The sequence below is a fragment of the Brassica napus genome, chromosome A10, assembly GCF_020379485.1.
Source record: "Brassica napus cultivar Da-Ae chromosome A10, Da-Ae, whole genome shotgun sequence".
NCBI classification, from domain to species: domain Eukaryota; kingdom Viridiplantae; phylum Streptophyta; class Magnoliopsida; order Brassicales; family Brassicaceae; genus Brassica; species Brassica napus.
The window spans coordinates 15,402,446-15,422,319 of NC_063443.1; the positions used below are offsets into that span (position 1 = coordinate 15,402,446).

General features: G+C 33.2%; 4 protein-coding genes and 1 non-coding gene across 5 annotated transcripts; 1 reads left to right on the forward strand and 4 right to left on the reverse strand.

Annotated features, from left to right (window-relative positions):
• Nucleotides 1–1,544: 1,544 nt before the first annotated feature.
• Nucleotides 1,545–2,576, reverse strand: LOC106370570 (basic leucine zipper 43-like). The gene has a single exon (XM_013810572.3). It carries the CDS (start codon nt 2,280–2,282, stop codon nt 1,731–1,733), a length of 552 nt encoding a protein of 183 aa, XP_013666026.2. The 5' UTR covers nt 2,283–2,576; the 3' UTR covers nt 1,545–1,730.
• An 8,981-nt stretch (nt 2,577–11,557) lies between these two features.
• On the reverse strand, nt 11,558–12,433 carry LOC106369903 (probable E3 ubiquitin-protein ligase RHC2A). Its single transcript, XM_013809995.2, has 2 exons — nt 12,067–12,433; nt 11,558–11,946 (listed from the first exon to the last, which is right to left on the reverse strand). Exons 1-2 carry the CDS (start codon nt 12,431–12,433, stop codon nt 11,558–11,560), a joined length of 756 nt encoding a protein of 251 aa, XP_013665449.1.
• A 2,094-nt stretch (nt 12,434–14,527) lies between these two features.
• LOC106372181 (probable tRNA (guanine(26)-N(2))-dimethyltransferase 1) lies at nt 14,528–17,699 on the reverse strand. The gene is made up of 11 exons (XM_013812342.3): nt 17,366–17,699; nt 16,802–17,068; nt 16,622–16,709; nt 16,414–16,535; nt 16,192–16,331; nt 16,037–16,109; nt 15,857–15,945; nt 15,672–15,777; nt 15,186–15,593; nt 15,040–15,117; nt 14,528–14,961 (listed from the first exon to the last, which is right to left on the reverse strand). The coding sequence occupies exons 1-11, from the start codon at nt 17,462–17,464 to the stop codon at nt 14,674–14,676; spliced, it is 1,758 nt and encodes a 585-aa protein (XP_013667796.2). The 5' UTR covers nt 17,465–17,699; the 3' UTR covers nt 14,528–14,673.
• A 124-nt stretch (nt 17,700–17,823) lies between these two features.
• On the reverse strand, nt 17,824–17,897 carry TRNAI-AAU. The gene has a single exon. It is a non-coding gene; the product is annotated as a tRNA-Ile (tRNA).
• A 12-nt stretch (nt 17,898–17,909) lies between these two features.
• BNAA10G18470D lies at nt 17,910–19,123 on the forward strand. The gene is made up of 2 exons (XM_013810571.3): nt 17,910–18,119; nt 18,768–19,123. The coding sequence occupies exons 1-2, from the start codon at nt 18,007–18,009 to the stop codon at nt 18,961–18,963; spliced, it is 309 nt and encodes a 102-aa protein (XP_013666025.1). The 5' UTR covers nt 17,910–18,006; the 3' UTR covers nt 18,964–19,123.
• Nucleotides 19,124–19,874: the final 751 nt, after the last annotated feature.

Below are 19,874 nucleotides of genomic sequence, written 5' to 3' on the forward strand. Positions count from 1 at the left end.
TTAAATATCTAAAGATATTTCAGATCGTTTCTCACAGCCAGTGAGTCACAGCCATGGAAATTAAAAACCAGCTCCCAAACTTACAATCACAAGCTTTTTACATGGTCCCTTGACCCTCTTAGATTCTCACTCTTTTTGCTAGAACAAGAAAAAAATATATGCTTAACACAGATAACTGATAGTGTACCTTTATCATAATCTTATCTTGATTTCCTCCACATAATCCAGGGAAAATAACTTACTTTGTACATGTGAGAGGAGTTCCTCAGTAACTTTTCTGAGGAACATATAAGCCTAGATCTCAGTTACCATGGTAAACCTACTTTGTATTGTAGCACTTGTATCAGAAAATCAGTAAAATAGCAAGAAGATTCCAACAAGATGTTAAGAAATACGAAAAATAAATCCTAGTATCATCCAGCCTTTATGGACAAGTAACATATCCCAAAAATAAGTACCAGCAGTTTCAACTTTCAAGTCACTACTAGTTAGGAGACGAGTTACACAAAAAAAATCTCCAATCCAATAAGTTTAACAATCCAAGTACGCCTACTGTAATTCTTCTATTTACAATCGAGTTGTCCATAGAAAAGATCATCAACTTGGCATATTTTTTGTGATGACTGATAGGGTTGAGAAGTACCAGAAGCGTTATTGTGACTTTGCGAGTGAGAGAAGCCTAACTTTTATGGGCCTACTAAGCCAATGTAAAAATGAAGCTCTTTAAAACCCATCAATAAAGCCGAGGATCGAGAAGTTCTAAAGTGGCAACATCAAACATGTTTTCAAACTTTGGTACGCTTTGAGAGTTGCTGGCTTCCGGTGGATCAACGGTTATGTCTTTAATTTCTGGCTCCTTGTAGAGCCACGGGTTTGTCAATTTTGTTGATTTTCTGAATCTTGTTTCGATGGTAGGTTGTTTTTCTTTCTGTTTAATAAATTAATGGTCACTTAGACGATCATAGGTTTGAATTGGTGAGAATTGATATTTTTAAGATAGATCTTCAAAAACTGAGTTCTTTTCAAAATTATTGTTGATAAAAGAAGAACCAAATAGTTTCAAGAGATCATGCTATCTTTGAAGCCTTCTTCGTTCATGCTCGAAATGCTATCTTGTACCTGACACATTACACTCACTTATAAAATAGAATGGAAGCAATAAGGTACTACTCATTCAAATTCAATATTGGTTGTTGGAACATACATTGCTGAGGAAAATCAAGTGACCATGAAAATCACAACTACTTTTACCAGAGAACACAAACCACAGTCATACTTACAGTCCATCTTGGCTGTAACAACTACTCAATGAAGAGGCTGGTTAGTAATGCTTTGACGCTTCGAAAATTAGTAAAAACCAGTATATTGTTTGGTGTTATTTCAATCTTTGGCGAGTTATATCTATTTTTTTTTTTGAGTTCTTTATATCATTTGTTGGTAATTTTATTTTGTTTCATTTATGCTTTTATAAACTTTTTGTATGAATTTTGCTTTCTTATGGTTTGATAATAAAAAAGTGTTTAAAAAAAACTTTGGTACGCAGGTAAACCGTGTAGAAAAATAGTGTTTGATACGGTGCTAGACCTAAGTCTAGCCCAGAGAAACGATACATAAAAGTCCGCTTTTGCTTACGGCTGAAAAGATATATATGGGCCGTAATTTGACGGATAACAAAGAAAACAGATATCGACTAGAGGCAGAATTAAAAAAGTTGGATCAGAATAAACAACTCATGATGGCTGATGAGTTCCATCTGTAATAGAAGAGAAATCTTGATCCAAGGAAGAAGAAGAGTATCTGCCACTGATGCTTCTGCTTTCTCCTGCTCCTTTAACCTTCTTCATGGATGTGATAACTTGATGAAGCGCCAAGTTTTTCTCTTTAAGACTCAAGTTCTCTTGCAGAACAAGATCATTGCTATTCGAGGCTTGGTTAAGCTTCTCCAATAGCTGGTGGTTCTCACTTCTAAGCCAAGCAACCTGCGAGAGAAGCTCATCTAAGTGTCTTTGCTTTCTCATTCTTGACCTTCTTGCTGATTCTCTGTTAGATACCATACGTCTTTGCTTTCTCTCGTTGATGACGAATATATTTTCAGTTGCTTCATCGGACGTGGTAGAGTTGTTGCTTGCAGGAGATTGTAGTTTAAGTTCTTGAAATTGAGGGTATGGGATAAGATTGAGATTGTTGTTGGAAGGGTTTAAGTTGTTGTAGTAATGGTTTAAGTGGAAGTAGTCTTGTTGTTGCATGTTGTTAAGACTTGAGCTATCATAATGTGGCTGCATGGTCAATTTCTTTTTCTAGAGCTCAAAGAGGGTGAGATAATGGTGGAGGTTGGATGACAAGGGGGTGTTTATACAGCTGAGAAAGCCATAAAAGTGGACCAAACTTTTTTGCAAATTGGTGGCTTTATATATGTCTTCTATATGACCCATTGGCATGTTTTTTGTTTTCCTTAAATTATTGAGAGGGCTAGTTATTTTTATTTTATTTTTAAATTATAGGTCGCCATAAATCTACAAATACATTTTTATTTTTTGTTTGTTTAAAATGACTAATAAGGTTGTCCCATTGAAATATTGAATCGTTTGATGGCTCGATGAATGAGACTGATACTAGAGAAATTATACCTTATACTGATACAAACATTTTTTTTTTTTTTTTGGTAAAATGTTAAAATACTGATACAAACATAACCATTACAGGCATGCATTCAGGATGTCATAATTTATCAACCCATTACAGGCATGCATTCAGGATGTCATAATTCATCAACAAACATAAGCATAACTTTGGATGTGTTTATAATACAAGGAAGTGGTACCTCGACCATGGTAGGATTATTATTTAGTGTAATAACCAAATGGCAAGTTGTTTCCGGTGCATGTAAGTATATGAGAGAGTACCATGGCCATCTAGTTGATCATGATGTTCATCCATGATTGAACTGCAAAAGGTTTCTATATCATGCACATGCATTATGATGATTGTGACGACTGGGGTATATAATATGTATATTGTGGATAAATCAAGTTCTGGATCAGTGTTTTGTGCTTACATCAGAGAGAGAAAATGTAGTTTCTAGTTGTGGGGTTTCAAAATTATTTGAGTTTAGAATCAGTTAATGCTTTTGTTAGCCAACATATAAAGTAGTGATGATAAGTCAATTATAAAGCTGATAATATTTATTTGGTTCTAATATCTTCATAACTCACCAATTGCTCTTCTATTTCTATAGAAAAATAAGAAGTCTCTTGGACCTTTGAGATTTGCTTCTCGTCTCTCATTAACATCATTATAATATGGTTTATGCGTAGACTTTTAGAGGTCCTAGATAAAATATAAAAACCCTGTGGTGTTTTCAATCTATACTATTATTTGCGAAGTAATTTTTTGCAACGGAGCTCTCACATTAAAAGTTAGGCCGGTTAATATCTATAATACCCTTAATGAATTTTATATATAATTAATTATATAATCAAAAACGAATTTTTATTAATAATATTAACTTTTTTAAAAAATAAGATAATTCTTATATATTGTGTTGTTATCTTAAAACATACTTTTCAATTATAAAATTTAAAAATAAAATATAAAACAATTATAATAAATTCAGTGGTTAAAGTCAATATTATCGTTAATAAATTTTAGTTAAACATATATATTTAATTATATTTTGTCATATATATATATATATATATATATGTTTGATTTTTCTTTTTGAAAATATAAATAATAAGTTATTATTCTGGTTTTTGAATTAATAAAAAATAAACTAATAAATATTTGTAAAACGATTAAGCCCACATATGAAAAGTAAGATAATTCTTATATATTGTGCATTTATCTTAAAACATATTTGTCAATTATAAAATTTAAAAATAAAATATAAAACAATTATAATAAATTCAGTGGTTAAAGTCAATGTTATCCTTAATAAATTTTAGTTAAACATATATATTTAATTATATTTTGTCATATATATATATATATATATATATATATATGTTTGATTTTTCTTTTTGAAAATATAAATAATAAGTTATTCTGGTTTTTTAATTAATAAAAAATAAACTAATAAATATTTGTAAAACGATTAAGTCCGCATATGAAAAGTAAGATAATTCTTATATATTGTGCAGTTATCTTAAAACATATTTGTCAATTATAAAATTTAAAAATAAAATATAAAACAATTATAATAAAATCAGTGGTTAAAGTCAATGTAATCTTTAATAAATTTTAATTAAACATATATATTTAATTAGATTTTGTCATATATATATGTTTGATTTATTTTTTGAAAACATAAATAATAAGTTATCATTCTGGTTTTTGAATTAATAAGAAATAAACTAATAAATATTTTTCTTTTTTGAAAAATAACTAATAAATATTTGTAAAACGATTAAGCCCGCATATGCGGGCACGACACCTAGTTATAAATATCACACAGAAAGTAAAATCTAAATTATCAAATTAAAGACTGGAAGTGGATAGTTGAACCTTCTTCTGGAAATATAATAATTATTTAATTAGAATATTACCACCAAAATTTTTTTTTTAAATCCCTCTTTTTATCCATGTATAAATTTAGGTTGTAAACACAACCATGCCACACTGAAATTCCAAACATACACTATACACGTAAATCCTACATATATTAATAACCCCTTTATTACTGCGCATTACCAAATGATTTCAAATCTTCTAGAGTGTCTTTTTCGATGATTCCGGACAAAAAACATACATAATAATCTCTGAGACTAGCTAGTAGTATTGACCAAGTATTCTTGACATCTAAAACATTCACAGTGATTGAACCTGAATGATGAGTCGTAATCGAACACTGATCTTTTAGTTCACATAATGAATCATTGGTTCACCATATACAATTGAATATTCTTTTCAAATGTTACGTATTTAAATCAAGTTACTTAGAGAACATCGTGTTGATACAAGAAATCTAACTCTTATATTATTATATATAGATTCCCAAAGACATTTATTAACAAAAACAAAACCACATAAAAACGATCCTTATAGTTGCACTAGGAAAGCAAGATGTGTTAGGCAGGGTTGGCTTGTCGTTTTATAAAGGCTAGGGCAAAGGCTATATAACCTAATACATTTTAGGAGCTGATGACTCAACAACCACTCAAACCCACACACTTGCAAAATAATTACAATTTAAGAGCAATATTTTTTTGCTTAATTTAACGAACTAAGTTAAGTTAATTAGATATATGTTAATGTTATCCCTTAGCCGGTTAAAAAAATATGAAGATCAACTAATACAGAACGCATATTGGATCGTTTGGTTGTAGAACTATTTGACTTTGTATCATGTAACGTCATCAAAATTCAGGATATATATCGTTTGGTTTTGTCCTATAGTTTCCTGACTTAGACTCGTTGACAATATACGCAATACATAAGCTTTAGGCAAACTTTTTAGATAGTCGGATAATTGATCAAACGTTTCTCTAAATATCAAATAGCTTAGGCATGCATGGGTTTATTATAGTCCATTTGTAAAAAGACAGTGTTAACAAATATCTTTGCAAATTGATATTGGACGTCTTTAGACTTTTTGGGTGTTGACAGAAAGTTACATAATTGGAGTAATAAGGCTTTTTCGTTAAAGTTGTTTTTGATTTCAGGTTTTACTGTTTTAGTGATTCCCCTGGCCTCCGATTTCAAACCAGACCTATGCCTATCCTTCGTTGATGTAGTGGAAGAAGCAGCCTCTTGGAAGTGTCTACCGCCGTGTGGGATTAAGGGTGATCTCTTCTCTTGGGTGTGTTGGACCATATGGACCACCAGAAATAAACTTCTGTTTGAAGCACACCCTGCATCAGCCATAGCTACGGCCTCAAAGGCCTTGATAGACACAAGAGAAGGACACAGGCTCAAGAACCTCGCACGGCTCTATCGAGAACGACTCAGATCCCAGTGCGACCCCAATCGATTCCGGCCGGTGTAGTGACATGCAACACTGACGCTGTCTGGAAAAAGAAATCGTAAGCAGCGGGGCTCGCCTCGATCTCCGACTCCTCCTCTCCGTTGTTCGCTTCCGACGGCTGTCAATATCAGCATACAGTTCCATCTGCGATCAAGGCTGAAGGGTTAGCGGTTAGGGGTGTTCTCTCTCACGCTCAACACATCAGCATCACCAAAATCTGGTTTCGTTCAGACTCTCTATCGCTAATCAGAGCTATAAATTCGATTGCAAAGCCGATGGATCTCTCTGGAGTTCTATCGGACATCGAATCTCTATCATCGTCCTTTGATTTCTGTTGTGTTTCTTTTATCCCTAGAGAGGAAAATGTGCTTACAGACAATCTATCTAAGGCATGTCTATCTCACTCTGTAACAACTTAGGCCTGAAGCCATTTAATAATTTTTAATGAATAAATGGTTGAACAAAAAAACAAAAAAAACTGTTTTAGTGATGACATACATTGCTACTCGAGGAAGCTACATTTTCGAGAGACCCCCTAGTTTCTGCTGAACTAGTTCTTGGATTTTAGATCAAATATACATTTGAGATTAACAAGCTCTGATGTTATAGATTTTCATCTCAAACCGACTGATAATATTGAATGAAAAAGTTTATAACCATTAGTACTCCTTTTTAATGTGTAATTCACATCACCTTAAACTTTGTTGACTGACTTAAACCCTCAAGTTGCATAATTTGAGTGTGTACTGTGTTGGTCAAACGAAAGGCAAATACACACCATCAAGTCATATCATTCAGACAAAGTCTATTTCTTCTTTATTTCTGTCTCATGTCCTTTTGCTCGGTTTGTTCTTCTTCCACAGCTTCAAGTTTTTTTTTCTCTGTTATTTCTTTTCTTTTTACCTTCCTTTCTAATTTGCTTTTTTCTTTCTTAGTGTTTCCTTTATCTTATATTATTTTTATATTTGTTTTATTGGATCATAAACTATATATAAAGTATTTTTTTAATGTTTCATTGTTTTGGTCCCATCAGTAACACTACCACCGATACTGGCCTACCTTATTTTCAATTCTTTAAAAAGAAATATCTTAGATCTTCCATCTTATAAATAAAAATGCAAACTGAAACCTAATGTAGTTAGTAATTAAAATGATAATTTGTGGTACCGATATATCCTCTTCTAGCCAAACTATCTACATTTGTTCCAACAAAACAAAAAGAATCTAAAATTTTTGAATTTTAACTCGTTTTCTTGCCTGAGAATTTGAATTCCCAATGATCTTCTTCATTAGTATATTAGGTTATTATTTTATTGATACACTATTTTTAATGAAAAATGAATGATGTCATGAGGGTCCAACTGATTGGTGGATTAAGGATAAGCCAATCACCAAAGGCACAATTTTTTTCTATCATCACACCTTTTCCGATAGTTTTTACAACTCCATTTCTCTTATTTTTATGAGAACTTTATAATTATAGACCCAATTTATAGTTTTGTATTTTCTTCGTTCGTGCCCTCCAATTCGCCAAATTGAGATAACACACAAATGTATGTTAATAAATAGAAATGCCTAATTGTTATAAATCTATGCGTTCATTTGCGTAAAAGTGATATCCTGTTTATAAAACTACTATCTTAACAACAGAACTACAAAAACAACAGAACTACACAAAATCGTTAAAAAAAAAAGAGAGAACTACAGAAAATCAAAACAAATTTCTTACCTTTTAGTTAATAATTTATACTATTAATCACGGATACGTAATCCATTTTCCTTCTAGTTGAATAGTAATAGAAGGATACGAATAAAGACCAAAATCATGAGTGAGGTTTTTCTAATTAAATTTTATTAAGGTCTTGCTCCACTATCACTGCCAATTTAGATCATTATCGTAAGTCGTAATCATGGAAATTATGTTTGTTATTAATATACCATGACTAGCAAAAGGTTTATAATTCTCATAAGACCTACTTGTCATTGCCTAATTATTTTCCCTGGTTTATTTTGGGTTTTAAATTAATTATTTTCCGTTTTTTAAATTAGTTTTATGCTTGGTATCCGAGTATGATCAAGTGCATGCATACATGATACATGCAGCTCACATGCCCATAATACATGCATGCACAATGCATTTGTCTCTGTAGATATTGGTAAATAATTTGTACTTGATGTTAGATTGCGGTACTAATCAGTCTGAATTTTATTCAAAGTTGTATTTAAAATACCTGTCTAGCATTTAGTTTTAAATATTAAAATATACCTCATCCATTCCCAAAAGTAAAATTTTCTAGATTTTCTTGTTTCACAAAAGATTTTTTATATTTTTAAGGTATTTTTGTATACTTTTGAAAAACATTAATTACAAATATTTGAATTGATTAGATTTAATTGGTGGAGAGCAATTAGAAAGTGTATAAGAAAATAAATAATAAAATTAAACTGTAAATATTTATTATATTCTTAATAAACATGAAATCTCTAGAAAATTTTACTTTCAGGAGGAACAAAGGTAGTATATTGCATGAGATTAATTACTCTGAATTTGAAAATTGGTCTGGAAATGGTTCATGTCCCTCGAGAAGAAGACGAAGAAAATCCAAAGAGACAAGAAGACAAAGTGGGAGAACTTCTAAAACTTGAGCTCAAATTTCAATCCCAAAATGATTGAGGTAATAATTATCAAATGAAACATTTTAAATGGTGTAATAAATAGTATTTCCGATGTGATGTTATTCACCCACCCCAACTACAAATGCGTTTTATATTCACGTTTTTTTCCTCTTGCAACTGTTTCTGTGCACTTCTTCAATCATTTTAATCGAAAACAGATCCACACAAATAAAGTTTAAAATCACCTGTAAATCAACTACTACTAAAATAACAAGTCTCTTAAAGATACACTTTCTTTGCGTATTCAATACTCCCTTTGTTCCTAAATATATGATGTTTAGTTAAAACACACATATTGAGAAAAGTTAACTTTTATCTGAAAAATAACATTAAAATTATAAATTAATGATATTCAACCAATTACAAAATAGATTATTAAACATGATTGGTTGCACAATTTTTAATAAAATAAAAGTTCCATAGAAAAATGAAAACATCTTATATATTAAAACATTAATTTTTTTTAAACATCATACTTTTAGGAGTAGAGAGAGTATATAAGTGAGTGTTTTCTAATAAAATATTTCATTTGTTTTATTTTAATTGTCGTTTTAGATTTGTACACACAATAAAAATATATTTAATTTTGTATATTTTCTAAATTAAAATCATTATTTCTCGTACATATAATCATATTTCAACCAATAGAAAAATAAACTAAATAATATTGTTAATAAATTTTGTATTGAAATTCTTAAAACATACTTCCTCCGTTCCTTAATGATAGACTTTTTAGAAAAAAAAAAGTTTGTTTCACAAAGATGTATTTTTGAATTTTTTATGAAAAATTGTAAATTTCAAGAAAATTAATTGACTTTATTGAATTACTATTGGTTAAAAGTTATTGAAAATTAAAAATTACATAAAACGATACATTTATTATGGTAGTTTAATGTGTTTTCTTAATATGTATGAAAATACTAAAAAGTCTATCTTTGTAGAACGGAAGAAATATTTATTTTGTAAAGAAAATTTATTGACAATTAAACTGAAACGAAACTGCGTATGATTAATACATAAAATGAACATGCTTCCGAGAAGAAAATTGAATAGTTTACTGTGGATTGTTTTCACATCGGACTCTGGTAACTCAAACTTCGAGATGTCATTATGTCTAGTTCAGGTGCTGGTGACAATATATATATATATATATATATATATATATATATATATATATATAAATTCTTCTCATTTTGTTTTACTTATTAGTTCTCATTTTGAGCAATACATTTCATATTTAAGTATATGGAATTCATATGGTTGATGTGGACAACAGATGGTTTAGAGGAGCTTATAATATTTTGTAAAAAAATTGTATAAAATTTATATGTGGATTATATGTTACATGGAATGAGAAAAGGGCCATACTTATTGAATGTGAGGATAGCAAATAATGTTGAGCCAATTGGGTATCCAAGAGCCAGAAAGAAGATTGTCCATGATAAAAAAATAATAATAATTGAAAAAATCGACACTCGATGTTTGAAGTTTGGCTCTTTAGATATGTAGAGTCACTCACTACACAGAAAGGAGCTGGCCACTCCCATGTGAAAATGACTAATTAACTTTTCTTTATTTATACAATCTTATTCGTAATGGGATTCGGTTCATTTCTGTATATTGAAGTAGTTAACTTAACTGAATGTTCCCAAAAGAAAAAAATAGTTAACTGAAAGAAACATGGAAATATTAAATAGACAACTAAAAGTTTAGAAAATACTAGCTAGCAAAATAACATCCAAAATATCCAAAAATATGAAGAACTATCAAAACTTATTTGAAATATCCGTAACATAAATATAGCTAATCTTTATTGTGTGACATGAAACATGCGAATCATCGTTAAAAGTTTTGATTATTGGAAGTTTAGTGTGATTTTTAGATGTCAGTTTCAAATGCATGCATTGCTCGCACCCGAAATTAACCGCGGTTTAGAGCTGTCAAGTTTTCAAAACTGACAAAAAAAAACTCGTGCAAGATAACATGATTGATATTCAACGTAGATTTTGTTGCTACTATACCAATGAATCCAGATGACGGCCTATAAAATTCAGGGATTTAATAGTGGGCTCCAAGCCCGCATGTTGAATTAGATACAGTCCATGTAAGACTATATTAAACCGACATAATCATCATTTTATTACTAATTGTATTTCATTAACCATCATAAGCTGGTCACAGAGTCACTGTGGTTCCTAAATTGGGAGGTCATGTGCATTGAATTGTTATAGGTTTGTCTGTAGATGTTTTTGTGGTGTTCTAGTTTCCTTAAGCTGCCCTGGTGTGGACTGATAGGTTCTTTCTCAACCGTAGTTGTTTTGTTGTCCGTAAGTTGGGCTCAAGCTATTCCGTTGTGGGCTAAAGTTGCCTCTCCTTTGGGCTTTTGTAACAAACTCTTGAATAAATATTTTCAAAAGGAAAAAAAAAAAGTCACATGACTCGTCCGTATCGGACCAGACCTGGTCTGGGATTACCGCAACTCGCAACATCTCTAACAAAACCAAACCACCTCTGACGTGCCTGCCTGTAATTTGGCAGCGTCTAAAACACATGAACATTCTTCACTTTCCACACATATTCATCAAAAGTTTTACAATAGAATCTTCCAGTGGAACAAGTATAAATTAATCTTGATTGATAAATTTAAAAGGACTTTTGGAGCAGTTATCAAAATCACATCTATAAAAAAAAATTGAATCACATTTAGAATCAAAAGTAAGAATGAAAGTTACTTCATAAACTAAATAGCTTGAAGAACAAGATATAGATGCAAAAGTTTATTTATTTATTTTCCCATTTTTATCTTTCTACAGTCAGTATGTACAGCATCATTATCATCATATCAAATCAGAAACAGATTAATAGACACTATACCGAAAGATAAAAAAGGACAAACAACTACATCTACTCATTACATACTCAAAGATCATCAGTAGGAAGCGCAAACCGACAAACAGGGCATGTGTTCTTCATCTCTAACCAAGGTACAATACACTCTCCATGATAGTAATGCCAACAAGGAAGCCTAGTAACTTTCTCCTTCACCACGAAATCACCCATGCAGATGGCGCAAGCAATCTTCCCGTTGCGCAACTCCTCAGAGTTGATCTCCACAACAGGAAGCTCATCCACAACCCTTTTCGACGCAGCACGAGTAGCCATGACCGGAGGAGTCTCGAAAATATCATCAAAGTAATCTCCATGGTATTCACCACCAAGTCCAGGTAAAATATCTAGAAGCTCTTCCTCAGTCATATCCATAATAGAACTGTCTTCATAAACGTTCATCATAAAATCCTCTAGAGATTCTTCATTAACATTAAAATCTTCAACTAAAGCATCATTGTTAACAGGTACAGAATATTCTTCTTCCTCCTCCTCCTCCTCAGACTCTTCCTCTTCCTCTTCCTCTTCAATAAGATCCGTACCAACTTCGACCCGACCCGAATCAGTTTCCTTATCCCCCGTAACCGACCCGGCCCCGATTCCGAGCGTTAATTCTATCTCCACATCCTCCTCCATGGCGGCGTCGAATCCTCCGGAGATATCTACACCACGCGAGACACGTTGCATCTCGCGCGACTCTCGGCCGAAGAAATCGATGAAGGAGCTACGCAGATCCGATTCCGAATCCATGGGAGCCGGTCCAGACTCTGAGAAACCGGCGGATGAGTTCATGGCGTCGCCGTCGGGTTGGGCAGCAGATCGAGAATTGGTTGAGCTACCACCACCACCACCATCACCACGTCCACCGTCTTCTTCGACGTTAATTGGAAAACCGAAGAGTTTCGCCATTGCTTCGAGAGAAGAGAGTTAAAAACTATTTTGTGAGAAGGATTGTGATTTTACGAGGGTGTGTCGTATCTTATTTATATGTTTGGGCCAATATTGTGGGAATGAAAAAACAGTCAAATAAATAATAAACTTATACTTTTTTACCAAAAAAAAGTACGAGAAGTCAACGAATTTGTATTGACTATGCTAAATTAGACGTGTTTTTTAATTAATATTAATTTTCACTTAATCGACATTTATTTTGTTCGCATAAATTAATTACGACGATATGTTTGTACTAATATTGGAGTAAAAACAGTCAAATAAATAATTTACTTACACACTTTTACCAAAAAAAATTGTGAATTCTTCTTCAATGAATTTTAATTAAAAATTAATTTTACTTAATCGATATTTATTTTATTCACAGAAATTAACTATGACGGTGTATTTTATATGTTTGGGCCAATATTGGACCGAGAAAACACGGTCAAAAATATATTGAACTTACACACTTTTACCAAAAAGGTATGAACTCTTCGTCAATCCAAAAAAACATATGAATTTGTATTGACTGAGCTAAATTAGGTATATTTTTAATTAATATTAATTTTCATTTAATCGATATTTATTTTGTTCGCATAAATTAATTACAACGGTATGTTTGGGCCAATATTGGAGTGAGAAAACAGTCAAATTAATAATGTAATTACACACTTTTACCAAAAAAAAAAGATACGAATTCTTCGTCAATTAATTTGTATTGACTGAACTAAATTAGATGTATTTTAATCAATATTTATTTTTACTTAAAACGACATTTATTTTATTTGCAGAAATCAATTATGACGGTATATCGTATATGTTTGTGCAAATATTGCACTGAGAAAACAGTCAAATAAATAATGCACTTATACACTCTTACCAAAAAAAAAAGTACGAACTCTTAGTCAATAAATTTGTATTGACTAAGCTAAATTAAATGTATTTTAAATTAATATTAATTTTCACTTAACCGATATTTGTTTTGTTCATATAAATCAATTATGACGGTGTATGTTATACGTTTGGGCCGATATTGGGCTGAGAAAACAGTCAAAAATAAGATATGAACTCTTTGTCAATGAATTTGTGTTGATTGAGCTAAATTAGATGTATTTTTAATCAATATTAGTTTTCACTTAACCGACGTTTATTTTGTTCACATAAATCAATTATGACGGTGTATCTTATATGTTTGGACCAATATTGGGCTGAGGAAACAGTCAAATAAATAATGCACTTATACACTTGTACCAAAAAAAGGTACGAACTCTTCGTCAATCCAAAAAAAAACATATGAATTTGTGTTGACTGAGCTAAATTTGGTGTATTTTTTATCAATAGTAATTTTCACTTAAACGACATTTATTTTGTTAACAAAAATTAAACGACTTCGTTTTGCTAAAATATAAAAGACTAACAAAATTCACCGTAAAATAGTGAACTTACACATTTTTACTAAAAAAACACTGATCCAAAAGATATAAACTCGTTTTCGGTTAGGATTTTGTATTCTTGATACATATATAATTTATCTTAACCAAAATAAATATAAATTTTTGGATCAATGAAAATTTCATGCTTTTTAACAAAACTGTGTAATTTTAATATTTTTACGGTGATTTTTTTTAATTTTTCTTTTTTAGCAAAATAAAGCCGTTTTAATTTCTGCTAAAAAGTAAATGTTGGTGAAGTGAAATTTAATGTCGAGTAAAGTTGTATCTAATTTGGCTCACTCAACACAAGGTCATATGTTTTTTTGGTTTAACGAAGATTACATGTGCAAAAAAAATGTGTGAATTCAATATTTATTTGGGCCATGTAATAGCTGCAGAAATTAAACAATTTTGGACATTAAAAAAAGTCTGACGCTGTTGCCGGGCGAATGAATACTTACCACTATACTACAACGACCTTTTGATGACTACTCTGTTTAATATTTATTTTGTTGCACACGATCTTAGTTAATGTCTCTAGTTTAGTGACTACTTCTTATTCGATTGAATGCAGCCGAGACTGTCTGACTGTCACTGTTCGGATTCAGTGGTTTAAAGATAGCATGAGACTACTAAATACGATAAAAAAAAATCTGAGATTTAAAAGTTCAATATGTGTGCTTTGAACAAAAACGCAGAACATGATGAATAATGTTTCAAATGAAAAAAAAGCAAATCTTTTGCAGTTCAAAATCTAAAATTCCTTGTGTAAACATTAACCTTCTATGATGATGAGGCAATAACCTCTGTTATCTTCTGACGTTTCATGTCTGGCTCATCCTCAATGTTACCTTCTTTCTCCTCTTCTTCTCCTTCTTCATCTCCTGCTTCCTTGTGGCCATTGAGATGGCTGTTCACAGCTTCATGACCAATAAGCGACACGTGTTTGCTTGTGATTTGACGTCCAGCCCTCACCTTTGGTCCCCAGTGCTTCTCCGGGTTCGGCAGAAACCTCGCTACTTTCTTCACCTGTGCTTTGCTTAGTGAACCAACGTGGCGCGAAAAGTCAGCCTGCCCAAAAGAAAAACATTTTGTTTTAAGATTATAATTTAATTTAGCAATACAACAATGGCAAGACGAAAGAAGAACCTGATGAGACGGTTCTTTAGACAGAATCACACTCCCTGGATGGTCAGGTGACTGAGCCTTCACAGGATGATTCTTCACCTATAACACCAAAACAGTTTTAATCAGTATCACTGGCCAAGAACACAGTTAAAAAAGCTTAGTTTTACCCAGCAACGCATGATGTCCCAGATAATCTCCATAGGAGCATCAGTTTTAATCCCGAGAGGGTTCACATGTGTCCCGGAGACACGGTACTTTGCATTGACCACCGCTGATCTAAACATAGCAGCTGAAGGCGAAGTACATTTCAGCGTTGCAGCGAGATTGTGAAGGCTCAAAAAGAGTGGAACATCTGGCAATTCCTCTGAGATTGTGGTGAGCATAGAGCATATCTTGTCGTAAGCAGGATATCTATCTTTCATGGACTTAACACCGTTGAGTATCGAAGTCACCCATTCTTGATCATGCATTGGAGCGGACCATATCGGCCCACCCATGCTGTATTTCTTCCCACAGTGAGTGCAGTCCTGTGGAACAACAGGACCAAGTCCTGCTTGATACCTCACGCTGTTATGCTGCAAACGAAAAAAAAAAGGATTATAAATAAAGTCGAGTTTCAGAAACTAAGTACGCAAAAGAGACAGACATGAAACCTTAGGAAGAGATCTTCCAACGGATTGAAGATGAAAGGAGTCACAGCCAATGCATTGATAGACGTAAGAGAGCTTTAGTGGAGTGTTCTTCATTGCACTCGCCGAACTGCATTTTATAAAAGCTTTCAATCTTTTTAACTTGTTTCTAGCTGAGGGAAGTGTTTGTTGAGAAGAGAGAAACTTACGTGTAAACGCGGACGAAAACACGGGCGTAGAAATCAATTTGGACTGATAGAACAGGAACTATGTAGCGCTTGTAGCGGTTAGCATGGCTCTGCAAAACTCAAACAATATGACCAAAGTCAATAGATTGAAGAAAGTAGCTTTTGGAGAAGAAATACTAATAGAGAATCTTAAACAATTACCTCAATGCTGGCGAGGAGGATCCGTAAAGCCATCTCGTGACAATATTTGCCTTTCAGTGGATAGGAACCATATCTAACAATAGACATAGATGTAAGAAATTAAAGACAAAATCATATATAGTATTTGTCTTGAGAATAAGGTAATATATACTTACTTGGAATAGCAAACCTCGCCATTAGCACCACACAACACTGCCATGTCAGTTGCTGTACACATCAGCAACCCACCATCGGCAACTGACTGAACAGCTGAATCAAGGAAGACAGACGGTGCACCATATGGATCAAGATCAACCTAAGACGTTAATTAACCAAATTAGTTAACACAATAAGACAGTCAACAACAAGATGAAAAACTTAGGAAACTGGATACATACCACATCATATTCTTTAGGGTTGGTGAGCATATGGACACGAGCATCAGTGAGATGTGACTCCACCTTTGAAGTAGACATCAAGCCGTTGAACTTTATGTTTCTCTGGCAAGCTTCAACCGATGCTTTTATAGAAAAAAAAAAGGATAATACTTTATTATTCTGAGAAATTTAAACAAAAGTTGATCAAATGTTGGGAGAAAACAAGTACCTGGGTCATTATCTAAAGCCACAACTTGACCAATCCCTTCAACTTCACGCGCGTATCTCAAAGCCCGTAACCCGGAAGCTGACAGTGCCTACAATGTTCATATCACAAGAAAAAGTTATCTAGCAGAACTAAACAAAGTACAGTTATTACAGGTCATAAAGGAAAGGAAAGAGGGTAGACCTCAAGGACTCTTGGCGGCTTGAGTTCCCTTCGGACCGGTTCATACGTGGTCTTGGCAGCTTCCTTCGGTCCATCCTTAGATGAGGCTTCATGTTCTTCTCCGTTGGTTTTACCATTATCCTCACCGTTTTCACTAGGAGCTGAGACATCCTTTTCAACCACTTTACCAGAAGATCTAGCTCTTTTAGATAACATAGCCTCATGCTCTTGCTTGCGTTTGGATATAAACGCCCTTAGTACAGCAATTGACATGTCCCTATTATTCACCTAACCATAACACCACAATCAATAAGTTCACCTCACAAAAGAAAAAAATATATTTCTCATAAAACTAAAGTGTGTGTTACAAGTCTTTATATTCCTTTTGGTTTCTCACAATCACAAAATTAAACTAACACATAACAGCTAACTACTAAAAAATTAGAAGCAAAAGTACATAAGCCCACAAAAATAATAAGCCCGTGATGTAATTCAATCAATTATCATCAAAAAAGAAGAACCTTTGCAACAAATTAAATCCAATAAGCAAATAAAAAAAAAAGAAGAAGGCAAGGGACATGAAACCTGAGCTTTGTTGAAGAAGACTTTGTTCTTCTTGTGCATTAGAATCTCAGCTTCTCCTTCCTTGATAACTGTATAATCATTTAGATCTGTTGTCTCCATTGCTGATCTCAGACACTTCTCTTTAGGGAAGGAAGATTCAGGAACTGAATTAACAACACGAATATGTAATAACCCGAACGGCGAATCAAAAAGGTTGAAGAGATGTCGACAATACTTGTCGGCTTGTCGGAACGAGGATAGACGAAACGCTATCGCTTCTTCTTTCGGTTGCAGTTTCAGAGAGAGAGAGTTGACGGAGTAAACAACCAAGTTTTTAAACCCTACAAGGCCATATGTGATTTCGCGATTTTCCTTTAATTTTTTTTATTGGGATGAAATTGATTCTTTCGAAACGTACGGGGTGTAAACAAAAATACTTAGAAAATAAAGGATTCAATACAAAAAAAAAGAAAAACTAATGGCCTATACAGGGATCGAACCTGTGACCTTCGCGTTATTAGCACGACGCTCTAACCAACTGAGCTAATAGGCCAACTTACTATATTCTATGGTACAAACTACTTAGCTTTTCGACTTCAGGATATCATTATCAAGGTAAGGAGGGAGAGAAGAGGTGAGGAAAGGGAAGAAGAAGAGAGAGGATGCAGAGCTTAACATCAAACGAAGTTGCGGGTTTCGCAGTAGGGGCTCTGCTTCTCGGCGCCACCATCGCTGCTCCAAAAGTTGACGCTTTCATTGCCGCTGCTCAGAGAAGGTAACACAAGTTTCATTATCTCATTTCCTCAATCAATTCATGTTCTGTGTGATAAGCCATGTCATAAAGTATCCGACTTTGGATGTGAATTGTTTCGCTGGTTATATGTTATTGGCGTGTGAGATGATGTTGACGATGATGCTTGTAGTAAGTGGGGTTTTGATTGTTTTTTTTATTTTATGTTCTCAGTTTGCTGAACATGTGAAAATGATAAAACTTTAGGAGTTTCTTTGTGATAAATTGTTTGATATCTACCAAAAGGATAGATTCCGACATCAAAAAGCCTCTGTTGGGTTATGTCTTTTGTCTTGCACTCTCCAATGGGTTCTTCTAAGTTTTCTCCACTATTAAAAAGTAATAATTTTCTTGAAATTCTGCAGTCCTCACTGAAAAAGTTTTAAAATATTCAGGTATTGAATGATAGCTTCATGTTCAAAGGATTAAACTTGTTATGATTATAGATTCTGAAAGAAAAAAGAAACTGACTTTTGTAATGGAGAGAGACTGTGTGCTATAAAACTGTCCTATAGCTGAATGAAACTCTAGACTTGTTCTATAGCTGAATGAAACTCTAGACTTGTTCTTGAATCTATTTCCCCATACAATCCTATGTTTCTGAAAGAACAAAACAAAAAACAACTTTTGCAGGTCTCTTGGGATGTGCACGAAGTGTGGAGATGTAAAGAATGTAGCCTGTGGTCGCTGCAAAGGGACAGGGTCGATCAAATCAGGAGGTATCTTTGGATTCGGTGAGCCAGAGCCATCATCAAACGCCAGATCAGCCACTTGCGATAATTGCAAAGGCAGGGGTTGTTTCCCTTGCCCTGAGTGCTCAAAGTCTTGACTCCTTTTTTGGTTATTCAATAGATTGCCTCAAGACTTCAAACAAAAAACTACTTGTTTCTTTTTCTTGACCTTGTGATAAATTCGTTTGAAAAGTATGTTATTGGCAGTTTGATCAGCTGAACCGGATGTTGGTGTATTATTGATTTTGTTACTCTTAACCGGGTCTTGTAGCCCTTAAACCGGATAAATCCACTAATCAAGAGCTCCTCTTGTCCTATCTGTCTGTAAGCAACGGTAGCTACGTGCGTATTAGCTACAGTGACTTCTTTTTTTTAACCAATAAAACTCAAACCAACATTTCAAGACGAAGAAAGTTGATTGGTTGAAAACTGTTAATAAATTTGATCAAACGTTTGAAAGAAAGCAATGATTTCTAGTCAATTTTTAGAACTAATAATACTATGGTATTTCTAAATTAAATTATGTAAGGGTAAAGAATAAATAAAGAAGACAAGTAGACAAGTCACTGTTAAAGAGGAGGATTTGCCTCGGCGATCACGCTTCCGATAAAAGTCTAATTCAATCATAACACGACACGTGTCCGTCAGACCACATCACCCATCTTGTTACTGTTAAGATCTCTTTCCTACTGTCTTTTTACTTTTACCATCTGTAAATCCGTACGGACTTCCCATGTCACCTGAAGGTTTCTCTACAACAGTAAAAAATGGAGTTCTTTAAGCATTTCAATGGCGTGATTTAATATCCTTATTGAATAAAACTTCATGAATCCATATATATTTGAAGCAATTAGCAATTGCAATCCAGACATACATATTCCACTCTTCGGAATAATAACCTTTAACAAAAGACGCGTACACTTCATTTAATTGACGTTTTGGAACTTTGACAGCGACTATATAATCAAGGAGAAATTTAATATAGGAAAACCATATGTATATTATGTCC

Bases quoted from the DNA above. Each gene is read 5' to 3' on its own strand.
- LOC106370570 (XM_013810572.3), bottom strand. From the start codon at position 2,282: ATGCAGCCACATTATGATAGCTCAAGTCTTAACAACATGCAACAACAA.
- LOC106369903 (XM_013809995.2), bottom strand. From the start codon at position 12,433: ATGGCGAAACTCTTCGGTTTTCCAATTAACGTCGAAGAAGACGGTGGA. The intron at 11,947-12,066 runs GTACGGATCTTA...ATGTTAATGAAG, and splicing joins TTCGGGTCGGGTCGAAGTTG to AATCTCTAGAGGATTTTATG.
- LOC106372181 (XM_013812342.3), bottom strand. From the start codon at position 17,464: ATGGAGACAACAGATCTAAATGATTATACAGTTATCAAGGAAGGAGAA. The intron at 16,710-16,801 runs GTCTACCCTCTT...TGAACATTGTAG, and splicing joins AGCCGCCAAGAGTCCTTGAG to GCACTGTCAGCTTCCGGGTT. The intron at 15,946-16,036 runs GTAATTGTTTAA...TGAGTTTTGCAG, and splicing joins TCCTCCTCGCCAGCATTGAG to AGCCATGCTAACCGCTACAA.
- BNAA10G18470D (XM_013810571.3), top strand. From the start codon at position 18,007: ATGCAGAGCTTAACATCAAACGAAGTTGCGGGTTTCGCAGTAGGGGCT. The intron at 18,120-18,767 runs GTAACACAAGTT...CAACTTTTGCAG, and splicing joins ATTGCCGCTGCTCAGAGAAG to GTCTCTTGGGATGTGCACGA.